Source organism: Chelonia mydas, chromosome 2, assembly GCF_015237465.2.
Source record: "Chelonia mydas isolate rCheMyd1 chromosome 2, rCheMyd1.pri.v2, whole genome shotgun sequence".
NCBI classification, from domain to species: domain Eukaryota; kingdom Metazoa; phylum Chordata; order Testudines; family Cheloniidae; genus Chelonia; species Chelonia mydas.
The window spans coordinates 86,615,109-86,628,524 of NC_057850.1; the positions used below are offsets into that span (position 1 = coordinate 86,615,109).

At 39.1% G+C, this 13,416-nt stretch overlaps 1 protein-coding gene across 5 annotated transcripts in view; it reads left to right on the plus strand.

The window, feature by feature from the left end:
• ANKRD12 (ankyrin repeat domain 12) overlaps window positions 1-13,416 on the plus strand; it is a 115,414-nt gene that overhangs the window by 79,005 nt on the left and 22,993 nt on the right. For all 5 annotated transcript variants that reach the window (XM_037892847.2, XM_037892848.2, XM_037892849.2 and 2 more), the window contains one exon: window positions 1,584-6,307. In XM_037892847.2, the coding sequence (XP_037748775.1) occupies window positions 1,584-6,307 (4,724 nt within the window). The remainder of the gene's footprint in view (window positions 1-1,583; window positions 6,308-13,416) is intronic.

The following is a 13,416-nucleotide window of genomic DNA, read 5'->3' on the forward strand; positions in this document are numbered from 1 at the left end:
CCCTCTCTAGGATCTGCCTCCTTAATCTCAGCCTGGGTATCTGGTTGGGAATTGGACTTGCTTCTTACACAGTTGGTTTCAAGGTCTTGAGATCCTGGCTTTGCAGGGAGAGCTCTTTACTGCTCTCCTCATGTTCCTCCTCTAATGATTCTTACCGCTTGTCATCGGTGGAGGTGGGGGGAGGCCCATGGGAGAAGGGTGGGTAGCAGGGTACATATCCTCTTTGGGTTCAGTAGTGGTGTTATTGCTCAAAATTCTGTCCAGCTCCTCAAAAAAAGGACAGACTATATTCTGTCTCGACTGTTTCCTGGCATCCCTGGTTTTAATGCAAGTCCTCCTGAGCTGTTTGCTTTTGGTCTGGCACTGGTCAGCATCCTGGTGGAGACGCTTTGCAGACATCTGCATAGCAATGTCCACAAACACGTCTTTAATTTGTTGACTGTCCACAAGAGTTTGCTGCATCAATGCTTCTCTACAGATGGTGAAGAGATCTAGGCTCTTTGCACAGCTCCAAGCAGCTGCTCGAGGCTGGTTGTAATACTTCTGGAGTAATATGCAGTGACGCTGATATATCTGAATTCAAGAGCAAATAGGCAGATGCTGGCCCTCTGCCAGTTTTTAAGCAGGGGAGGAGGACATCTGGTTAACTTGACCTCAGAGCAGTGGAAAGCACACAGGCAAACAGACAGATCAGTAACAAACACACAAAGTAGTGTGGGATAGCAGTTGGAGGACTGCCAGAGTAGTGCATGGCAGCATTACATGCAAATGAACAGTAGGTTGCACTACCTCAAGTTCTATCAAACTTAGCACAGCTTGAAAGAGGACTCTAGAGTAACCGGTGATTGCAGAGTTAGGGCACTGTAATGAATTACGTTGTGTGTATGCAGGCATTTTCACACCAGACTAACTCGTGTTACTGCAGAATAAACCCCACATGTAGACAAGCCATAAGTGGCAATTTTGTGATTAAACTGAGATAAGACTTGCAAATTCTTACTGAATTAAATGAGAACTTGGTCCTAGTTCACAAGAGCTGAAAAACTAATGCATGAAACCAGTGTATTACATTGTATTCACTTAACTGTAGAAAATATAAAGTAATGTAACCCTGATTTTGACAAGTCACAAACTAATATACTGCTTGTTATATGCTGTATACAAACGTATTTCACAATGTATTATTAGTCATACTCTTGCTCTTTGTTTTGTGAATTTGAAAGCTGTAAATAAGTTTACCATAGTCAATCTTACTGGATGCAAAAAAAAGTTTTGTTTGGTTTTAAGTTTGTATGTGTAAAAGATGTCTGGTTAGGTCAGACTACTACTTTAAAAGGACTGGCTTTTGAGGTATAGAGTATGTGACAATATTCTAATAGTACTTGTGAATTCTCTAATAGGTGATATTTTATGCTGTCTTTTATAAAACTATTGTGCAACAGTAAACTTATATTTTGTCGTGAAGATTTTATCTCTGTAATTAATGAATAATTTATCCATACATGTCCATAATATTTATAATATGATTCAGAGTTGTCAGTATCTCCATCATTATTTTCTTTGTTTTTGTCTTCTCAATCTAGATTTTGAAGAGACTCCATCTGTAAATCCTTCCAGTGTAGACGGGAATGTTGATTCTGAAACAGAAAAAGAATCTCTAGTCATTGACAGCAAGCAGATGGTCCCTAGTAAGGCACCACTTTCATCTGCTCTTGATGAATATGAGTTTAAAGATGATGATGAAGATGAGATAAAAATGATTGATGACAGACGTATTCTTAGAAAGGATCTAAGAAAAGATGATGAGTCTGAAATAGAAAAGAATAATTTATTTGTGAAACAGGAAAAAGTTGTTTTTCCAAAATCATTTAAAAGTAAAAAACAGAAACCGTCCAGAGTTTTGTACTCAAGTTCTGAAAGTTCAGATGAAGAAATTCTTCAAGACAAAAAGGTTGTCTCTCCTCCTTGTTCTATCACAGAAACTCCAAACTCTGATATAAAAATGAAAAAAGAATACATTGTTTCAAACGACCACAAGCAAAAAGGGAAAGTTAAAAGGAAGCTAAAAAATCAGAGCAAAAATAAAGAGAATCAAGAACTAAAGCAAGAAAAGGAAAATACTAGAGTGACAAATGTAGTTAGTTCTGGACTAGATTCTTTAGACAAAGCTAGAGAGGAGGAGATGTTTAAAAAATCTTTTAGTCCAAAAGAAGATTCTTCATTACCCTTATTTCATATTACTGCTAGCAAATCTCCTAAACATCCCTGTGGATTAAGTGAAAAGCAGTCAACACCACTAAAGCAAGAAAACACTAAAGCATGCTTATCACCTGGAGGTTCTGAAATATCATTGCAATCTGAAGTAGTTAGGTATGATCATAATACAGATTCTGAATATCTAGTGGAAAGTTCTAGTGGCAAATCTTGCAAACACAAAGAAAAAAGCAAGCATCAGAAAGATTTTCACTTAGAATTGAGTGAAAAATCTAGTCCTAAAATTAAAGAGGAAGAAAACAGTTCAGCATTTGAGAATTCAGAATGTATGCTGAAAAAAATCGACAAGGAAGGTAAAACACTTAAAAAGCATAAACTGAAGCATAAAGAAAGAGAAAAGGACAAGCACAAAAAAGAACAGGATGGGGAAAAGGAAAAACACAAACACAAAGATAGTGCTAAGGAGGTACAAAGAAATATTGAGTTTGATAGAGAATTTTGGAAAGAGAACTTTTTTAAAAGTGATGAAACTGAAGATATATTGTTAAATATGGACCATGAATCTCTTCCCTCAGAGAGAAAATCAAAGCTGGAAAAAACTATGCTGAAAGAAGATAAATCAGTAAAAGAGAAACATGTCCAGAAAGAGAGAAGTTTTAAAGATGAGAGAGAAAAAGAAAAAAACAGAAAGGAAAATGAAAAATTATTTAAGGATGAAAAAGTGAAAGATACAAAAGAAGAAAAAGAGAACATGTTCACAGATAAAGAAACAGAATTGTTCTGTTCAGCTGTAGGTACTAAAGATGAGCCAGCTAGTATGCATTTAGTAGAAAAAGAAGCAGATACTGAAAAGCAGGAAAAAAACATCAGAGAAAAAGCTGAGAGGCGAATCTCAGTTAAAGAAAAGGACATTGAGAAGATAGAAAGAAAAAATTTAGATAAAGAGAAAAAGATAAAACATGACTATAAGCCAGAGAAAGAGAAAGCAGAGCTAAATGAAAGTATAGAAAAAGCAAAGGAAAAGATAAATTCCCAGCAAGTTGATAAATGTCATAAAGAAAATGATAAGATAAAAAATGTTAGTACTATTAAAAAACTTGATGACAAAGAAAGAAACAAAGAAAAAGTTGATAAAAAACATGACAAAGAAAAGACTGACAAAGACAGACACCTGTCTGAAAGCAAAGAAAAATACTGCATTGAGAGAAAGGTCAAACTATCAGAAAAAGAAAGTGAGTATAGTAAACCAGAAAAAGGCAAAAATAAAGACAAAGAAAAGGAGGCTGAGAAAAAGGAAAAGTCCAGAGATAAAGACAGCTTAACAGCAGCAAACTCAAAGCACATGCAAGAAGAAAGGAAATGCAATATTTCAGACAGTAGTAAAGCATTGCATGAAAAATTATTGTCCTTGAAAGAGAAACCAAAAGATGAATTGCTGAAAACTCCAGATGGTAGAGAGAAAGATAAAAAGGATAAAGACATAGATCGATATAAAGAACGAGACAAACACAAAGATAAAATGCAGCAAAATAATTTTCCTAAACTAAAACTTGAATCTGAAAAACTTAAGCCTAAACCATCATCAGCACCAAAAGATACTCGACCTAAAGAAAAGAGACTAGTGAATGATGATTTAATGCAAACTAGTTTTGAAAGAATGCTTAGCCTCAAAGATCTGGAAATTGAACAGTGGCATAGGAAACATAAAGAAAAAATAAAACAAAAAGAGAAGGAAAGATTAAGGAATCGGTCCTGTTTAGAACTTAACAAGATAAAAGATAAAGAAAAAACAAAACATTCACTAACTGAATCTAAAAACAAAGAGCTGATTCGTTCAAAAAGCTCAGAATTGTCAGACATTTACACGAAAGAGAAGCAGCCGAAAGATGCTACAAGTAGTAGATCCCAATCTGTAGACACAAGGAACTTAACAAATTCTGGAAAGTCATCATTAGTTTTAGATAACAACTTAAATAGATCTCCTAGGTCAGAAGGTGAAAAGACAGGTCTAAGCTCCAGGTCAGTGTCAATGGTTTCAGTTGCTAGTTCAGAAGATTCTTGCCATACTACAGTAACTACTCCAAGACCCATAATTGAATATGATTCAGACTTTATGCTAGAAGGTTCTGATTCCCAAATGTCCTTTTCACAATCACCATTTTTGGCCAAATCACCGGCCCTTCTTGAAAGGGAGACTGATAGCCTAGCAGAGTTGCCAGAGCGCATTAAACCTCCTTTTGCAAACAGACTTCCACCAGCCTACATTAGATCAGCTTCTGTTGAAGATGTTAAAGTGGTTTTAAATGACTGTAGACCTGTTGTAGATGTGCGAAGATGCAGTATGCCTAGTGTTATTTCTGAACACGCAAAACAGCCTCGATCATCTGAAGAAAATAGTCAGAGTGTTTTACTAGGAGTCCCAAGTCATACTTGCACTTCTCCCAAACCAGAAGTATCTTCTTGTAGTTTGACTGAAAGGGATTTTCAAAATAGTATGTCTGGTTCACATTCCAATTTTACATCTTCTCCAACTAAAACTGGTAGCAACAAGCATGTTACATTGGATGCAAATATTGTTAAAAATACTGCTCAGTTGAGCCTTTCCGAAGAAATTCATATGCATCTAGAGCCATATAGTCAAAGTGGTCTGAATCAGCTAACTAAATCATGGGATGTGCCTTTTGACAGACTTAATTCATTAAATAATGGATCCAACTGCTCTGGTTATGGAATGTCAGAGCAAGATACTAGTACTGTCGTAGCATTGCCTGATTCTGAAAACAGGACATTAAAAGAGCAGAAACTGTCTGAATTTTTACCTCAACACACTGAAATTGTGGGAAATTCAAGTTTTCAGGAATCTGCATCATTTTTACCTTCACAGTCGCCCTGCTCTTTGCATATCCAGCCACTCCCAGATATAGAGTGTATGTCTAAACACATATCTTTACCAGGTATTAGCAATCAAGAGCCAATATTTGTACAACAGCAACAAAATCTAGTTCAAACTACAAGTTCTGTTTTGAACACAGACACCAATAATACAAGAGAAGTTGAAAACACTTTGTTCCCATCAAACATTAAAAAGGCCAGTGTGCTTATCACTGTATATCCTGAAAGCGTCACTAAGGATATTTCACAGAATTTTGGAAGAGCTAGTACTCTATCTACATTACTGTCAGAAAAGGATTTTACGGTAAATGATGCTTGTTCACAACTAAATACAAATTCTTATGCGTTCAGTAAAATTGTTTACAAGAATTCTCGTGCTGATGAAGTAGATAGCAGCACAGCTAACACTCAAGAAACCCCAAATGAAAAAGCCCAACTAGAAAATTTGGTTTCAGCACATTTAAATAATAGTAAATCTGACATTGATCTATGTGAACTAAATGCAGGAATACCAAAAGGAATTATAAATGAATCAGCTAATAAAAATAATTGCACTATAGATGGCGGAGAAAATATTTCAACACATGACCTGCCACAATACCCATTGTCTAATTTGGAAGATAATTCACAGCAAACTGCACAAGAAATAGTACATAAATACAGTCAGACAGTTAAACTAGAAGGAGAAGAAACTGTTGAGGATCATAAAACAGATCAGCAAGAAGTTCCTCAAAGAATTACTAGAAATAGAGCAAATGTGCTTGCTAGTCAGAGTAAACAGAATTCTACTGGTTGCACACAAACATCAGAAAAAGACTGTGAGTCAGCTGCCTCTATAAAAGGAAGGATAAGATTAATTGAGGAAGATGATGCTCAAGTACACCATCCACGCAAAAGAAAGGTGTCACGTGTGCCTCAGCCTGTACAAGTGAATCCCTCTTTACTGCAAGCTAAGGAGAAAACCCAGCAGTCTTTGGCAGCTATTGTAGATTCTCTGAAACTCGAAGAGATTCAGCCATACAGTTCAGAAAGAGCAAATCCATATTTTGAATACTTGCATATAAGGAAAAAAATAGAAGAGAAACGTAAATTATTGTGTAGCGTTATTCCTCAGGCACCTCAGTATTATGATGAATATGTGACCTTCAATGGATCATACCTACTGGATGGCAACCCCCTGAGCAAGATATGCATTCCAACTGTAAGTAACAAGATCTTTTGGTGTGTATTCAATGAATGGCATGTTTTCAGCTCACTGTACAACATTCATATTCTTGTCAGTTCACTTGGGCACATTTGAAAATGTTATCCCTGGTTCTGGTATGTTGGGCAGAGAACATTTGCTGAAAAGCATAAGCTGACCAATGTTTGTGGGTACTGCCCCTGAGTGCACATGGTTTCCTCTGCATAAGCAATGAGCAGTGGTATCACAGCAATCCCCATAATAGAAGGTAGACAATAATGTGTGCACGATATATGTAAAAGGTATGCACAAAAAACGTTTCTGATACTTAAAAGCATTCTCCAGTTTAAAAGCCCTGCTAAGGGAAATCAGTGCTAAAATTATATTTTCTTCTTTAGGACCTCCGTTCTCTCCCCCACCCCTCCATTTTTTAAAGTAAATTAAGATTATTAAGAATTGTAGCAGTTTTAACAAATTAAGGAGTTGGTAGTAATGTAGGTAGGGAAATTTGTTCTTTAAATGTTATTTTTAATCTGACAGTGCCAGTAATTTAACCATTACTTAAATGTTTTAAGCTATTTGGTAGAGGTGAAAGTCAATGGGATTTAGGTTCATAAATAATTTAAGCGGTTCTGAAAATGTTATGCTTAAACTCTGTCAATTTACTTATAATACTTATCTTACACTTTGAGATACTTAGATGAAGGGCACTAAATAAGTAAAAAATAGTTGCCAAAAATGTGGTTGGTGTTGATTCAAAGTCCTTCATAGTTCCTTTGAATAAGAGAAGTATTTATAATAGCTACATAACATTAGCAAAATAATTATAAACTCTGATTATGTAGTTTACAAAAATAACTAGGGATTGTACCAAAAAGTACAAAGAATTGAATACCATTAATGTCCTTAATGTAAGATGAGAAGCATAGCTTACCAAATGTATTTCTATGAAGGTTTGAGAGAATCAAATATATGCAGATTTCACCCATTGCCCAGAGAAGTAAAAAAAAAAATTTAAAGACTTCAGCTGTAAGAGTCTCTGAAATCATAGTCTTCCTGATAAAATTTGTAGAATGTTATGGCCAGATTTTCCTGAGGGTGCCTCCCTTTTTGTTACTTAATTTGTGCCTGTTGTCTTTACCCTTGTATTGGATTCCAGACACAGACATAAATAGGTAGATGGCTAACTGTAATTTGCACTATTTACTAATATTACATGTTATATACAACATTGTTGTAAATATACTAGTATAATACAGCTTCCTCAGTTAGTCTTTCCGCTGCCTTTTGTTTTGGGTCTTGAAGTCCTCAGTATCACACAGTTATTCTCAGTTTGTTTATTAGTGTATTTCTTAATATTCTGGAAGTGATAGTGGGCTTGATGGTTTCATTTTTTTTTTAAATTGTTAGAATTAAGAAATGATCTAACCTAAAGATTCTTCAGCCCAAGACTTAAGTCAGGTGAACACTCTTCAGGAGAAAAGGAGTACTTGTGGCACCTTAGAGACTAACCAATTTATTTGAGCATAAGCTTTCGTGAGCTACAGCTCCCTTCATCGGATGCATCCGATGAAGTGAGCTGTAGCTCATGAAAGCTTATGCTCAAATAAATTGGTTAATCTCTAAGGTGCCACAAGTACTCCTTTTCTTTTTGCGAATACAGACTAACACGGCTGTTACTCTGAAACTCTTCAGGAGGTGACCATTACAAGAAATCTCCTGTCTGTCGGTTGAAAAATATTGAGTGAAGTCTCTATAGTAAACACATATATTTGTCAGTGATCCCAGTAAGTCTGGGTAGTTTAGGTTGTGTTTAAATACATCTAGCTTAGTCTCTCCCAGTGTAGTTTCACATACTACACTTTCCTAAAGAGTTATTTTTTTGCTTTCTCAGATCAGGGATGATTAGTTTATCCATCTTTGACTGGAAGATTCATGTCCTAAACCTATTAATGGCCTCTTGGCTTCTCAAGGCTACTTCTAGAGCTTTATGAGGTCTTTCTAGCATGCATGTTTGCCTTCATAACAGAGAGTGGGGGAGATAAGAGTTAAAATTTTGATTATTCCACCAGTAAGTTTTCTGTTTGGTGGTGCCCATTCTGTGTCCTTTGCAGAGAAGGCACCTTCCTGTGAGCAGTATTCTTCTCCATAGGATTTTCTCCTCTGTAGCCCATTTAGCATGAAATAAGAAATGGGAAGGACCCCCCACCTCCACCTCATGGCTCTCCCAACTCTATCCTGCCTCATAAGCTTCTCAGTTTAGCCTTTGCTAAGGCCAGAATGTATAGAAGCTGGGTATTTGGAAGTCTCTTTCCTGATGGACCCAGGGCCATCCTCAGGATTTATAGGGCCCTATACAGTATTATTAAACTGGTGCCCCTGTGCCCGACAGTAGCCTGGGCTTGCATGTGTATTTTAGATAAGGATAGTCTTTTGAAGGATTTATTTAAAAAACTGTGTGTCTGAAGATCCAAGCATTTAAGGCTAAAGATGAATACTCAGATTGTACATCTAAAAATCTATGCAAGGATTTTTTAGAGATGTGATTTTATAATCTCCAGCAACACACTAATGAAATATTTTAAAGCTAATTTTAAACTAAGGTCCTGTAGACTAACATGTTCTGAGTAAATATTACAGTAATGCACAACTGTTTTTTATCAGTAAATTCAGAAACTGACAGTATATACCTGGGGGTTGGCAAATGCCTGTTAAATGGCTTCATTACCACTTGAATGGCTCTTTAACAGTTTCAGTGTTGTGCTAATAGGTCTGGAAGGCTTTTTCACTTTTAAGTACTAGATCCCCTCTGGAGGAAGACACACCAAGCTGCCACAGCCAGTTGTAGTGGGAGCCTGCAGAAAGGGTCAGAACAGGGATAGAAAGTGGGAGGCGGGTGGACACTAAGACCCAGGGGTGCCCCAAATTTTCAGGTGCCCTACACAGCTGTGTATGCTGCATATGCCTAAGGATGGCCCTGGATGGACCCACTCTTCATTAAAATGGGTCTTATTCAGAGGGCTGTACTTACATTCTCCTTTTCCTCCCTTTCTGTCCCCAACAGCATGGGAGCAGATGAGGTCATAGTCAGGATTTCTCACTGTGCACCCACTGCACGTTTTCCTGTCTTCTTTAAAACTTCCAGATTTAAAGGGGCTTTGCCCTGGGCATCCTCCCTTGGTAAGGCCTTTTCCAGTTCTGAGGAACATGAGTGTTCATCAGGCAAGGATAGACAGCGAACCTGGAGGATCAGGATAAAGAGCCTTCTGTTCCATCTCAGGAATATGCAAGGCAATTCCCTGTGGTGGCTTCAATGCTCTTATACAAAATCTGACCTTCCCTCCAAGACCATACATAGTTGTTATAATTCACCAAACAGTTCTTTGAGACTGAGTCCCTTTAGGCAAAAATATATAACCTCCTTGGATCTGAGTTTTGCCTCATATTAATCCATATATGCTAGTTAAAAGTATACCTTCTTATTTACACTTTTATTATGTTTTTAACACTATTATCAATAAATATATCAACATGAAGCCACCACTGTCAACTCTTTTCACCCTCATAACAGTTTGTATGATGGACTGCAGTCTGCAGAGGACTTCTGAAAACATGTTTTCTCTGTGTGTCAGTCAGACACAGACACATCAAACACCCTGTAGATTAGGGCAGCGCTTCCCAAACTTTTTACTAAGGCAATCAACGAACTGCATTTTTTCTTTCTTTGCAACCCATCATTACATATATGCACCTTCAGCTTTGGCACCACAAACCTAATCCTGGCCTGTGGTGGAGACGAGGCCCCAAGAAGGAGGGCCACAGGGTTGTAGAGCTAGCATGCCTACACTCACCCCACAGTGGCAGCGTCTGTCCTGTGCGGCTAGGCCCAGTTCCCTTCTCTGGGCATTGAGACCTGCTGCAGCCTCCAGCCGTGCCAAACCTGAGCAGCACTGCGACCCCGGGCACCAGGTTGCAATGCCTTGAGCTGGGTAGACAAACCCAAACCCAGCCCCACCCCATGGAACAGGAGCTGCCAATGCAGACTGGATGCAGCACAGGCTCGCTGTCCAACATCCCTCCCCTTCCCCAAGAGTCTCCCCGCCACACCAGGCTGTGAAAAGTGTATGTTTGCCTAGGTCAGGGCACAGAGATAGGTTCATCCAGCCCTGGATGTGGTAACCAATGGAGAACCTTCTTGTGACCCACTGGTGAGTCAGGACCCACCATTTGGCAAACACTTAAGGGAAAGTTCTCTGAGCTGGGAACCAGGAGACCATGTGTTTAAATCTCCCTCCTACTGACTGTTTACATTAACTGACAGGGCAAGGCCAGATGGCTATAGAAAAGTAGTGGGAGATGGATTTGTTTAGCCTGGAGCTAATATATCTCTGGTACCAGGATAAATGAAATGGCAACTGTTCCAGGTCAATTAAGACACCTGGGGCCAATTAAGAACTTTCCAGAAGGCAGGGAGAAGGCTAGGTTGATTGGGACACCTGAAGCCAATCAGGGGCTGGCTGAAACTAGTTAAAAGCCTCCCAGTTAGTCAGATGGGTGTGCATGTCAGGAGCTGTGGGAGGAAGTTGTGCTGTTGGAGAGACTGAGTAGTACACACCATATCGGGCACAAGGAAGGAGGCCCTGAGGTAAGGGTGAAGTGGAGCTTGAGGAAGTGAGGGCTGCTGTGGGGGAAGTAGCCCAGGGAATTGTACATGTCATGTTTCTAAAAGGTCAGCTACCATAGCTGATACTATTAGGCTCCCTGGGCTGGAGCCCAGAGTAGAGGGTGGGCCTGGGCTCCCCCCCCGACACACACCTTTGCCCCCTAATTAATCAGTGAGACTGGGAGACAACAGAGACTGTGCAAGGAAGGATAACTTCTCCTCACTTCCCTCGCGGCTTATGGTGAAAATGGCTCAGTAGACTGTGACCCTTGTCTCTAGAGAGAGAAGGGTTACGTGGAGGGTCACAGTGAGCCTCTGAGGCTAGCGAAATCCGCCAGGAAACGCAGGACCCACAGAGGCAAGGACAGAGCTTTGACACATAACATGCATTTCGTCACTCTTACTGCCAAATAAGGCCATGACCGTAGCTCTAGATTTCAATCAAGTATGAACTGCCATCTTCTCCTCTGCCCCTCCCCATAAATATATTAACAGAGAGTTTACAGCAGGTCACTTCCGGCACAGATGGGAATAAAACCCAGGTCTTTAATATGATAGATTCAAATCTGAGCCACTTAATCATGCTACTTTTTAGATTGATAAATCCACATGTATGTGGCTTTTGTTCTCCTGTATTTACCACTACCCTACATTGCTTTTTCAGACCCAAGGAAAGAATCCAGGATTTGTAATCTCCGGTTACCCGCTGTTGCCTAGCGAGTTGTCGTGCAACTTTCTGGGAAAGTATGTGTTCAGTAAAACAACAAGGAGGCCCAAATAAATCTGTTAGTGTTTAAGGTGCCACCCGACTCCTTGTTGTTTTTGTGGATACAGACTATCACGGCTACCCCCTGATACTTGACAATATGTGTTCAGTAGTACCCCTCTAGTGGGTACTCCTCGTACAAGCTAGCAATTACTCTTGTAGCTGAAGTGAAAAAGATCTGACCTCAGCAATGTTAAAGGGAAAGAAGGAACTTCTCAGATGAATGATAAAAGAGCATTTGAGATCAATAAGGTTTTCTATTCGTGTGAGTTTGAAGTTAGGGTACATATTGGTTTTTGTGGCTTTTAGAGGTGGAACTGAAAGCCTTATGGAGTTTTGTCTACAGTGTTGTAGCCAATATGAAGGTGGCAAGGAATATAGGAAACTTTTTTCTCATTTCTATGTTCTTAAGGTTTTGGGTGTTTGGGGCTATATCCTAATGCAGTGGTTCTCAGCCTGTGGTCCACTGACCTCTTGGAGTCTGCAGACTGTCTGAGATTTCCAAAGGGATCTGCACCCCTCCATTTGAAATTTTTTAGGGGTCTGCAAATGAAAAAAGGTTGAAAACCATTGTCCTAATGCAACCTTCACTGTCACTAAATAAAGTTTTTTTTTGTTTGTGTTAGTGTGAGCCATCTTCTTGTGTCACAGCCTCTTGGGCAGTCTTGTCTTTGTGTAGAAATCTTTCAAGCCACAAACTGTTGGTCATTGTAAGCCTTCATGAGGTACTACTATGTGGGTATTGGTGGACACAGCATTTGGGTGTTGGGATCCTGAATACCGTGGAGGTCCTCAGCCTAGATTTCTACATCTTTTACCCATTTTGTTTAAGTATAGCTTATCAAAACGCAGCGTCCAGTTTGCTGGAGCTTCTCAAGTGGAGCAATTTGGAGGGGGGGTGGGGGGAGGGTGTGAGAGAGATAGTAGCCACAAAGCATCACTAATCTGTTCTAAGGAACATAGGATAAAGATTTTTTTTTGTGATAACTAGCAGATACTTTAGATGCTCCAGTATGCCAGTTGTGAGACATTTCACAGTATATTTTCTCTTTGCCTCAGTTAGATATGTAGAGCTTAGAGAGTTGACAAATTATAAGCCACTTCTGTTGATCTTCCACTCCTAATCTTTTATAAAGATAAAGTTAGATCTCAAGATAACACTTGGAACAAAGATAGATATATCTCTGTCATTTGTCCTTGTGTTTTTCCTATACCCATATATCCTAGCTGAATTCATCTTCCATAAATTAGGAACCAGTTTTTTAAAATACTGTATTCAGTTGTAGTAACTGTGCATCTAACTGATTAGACATGTTGCTTAAGGAAATTGAAAAAATCTAGCCCAAGAAGTACAAGTGAAACTCTTTTAGATCAACAGCTTTTTGTAACCAAAAAATAGAAAAACTGAGGCTGAAATCCTGGCGTCATTGACATCAATGGGTATGTCTACACAGCATAGTAAGCCTGGGTCTTTGGGTATGTCTACACCACAATTAGATACCTGTGCTTGGCCCATACCAGTTGACTCTGTCTCACGGGACTCAAGCTCCGGGGCTGTCTAATTGTAGTGTAGACCTGGAGTTTGGGCTCTAGAACCATTAAACAGCCCCACAGCTTGAGCCCCAAGAGCCCAAATCAACTGGTATGGGCCAGCTGCAGGTTTTTAATTGCATTGTGGGCATCCCCGTTGTGACCTGC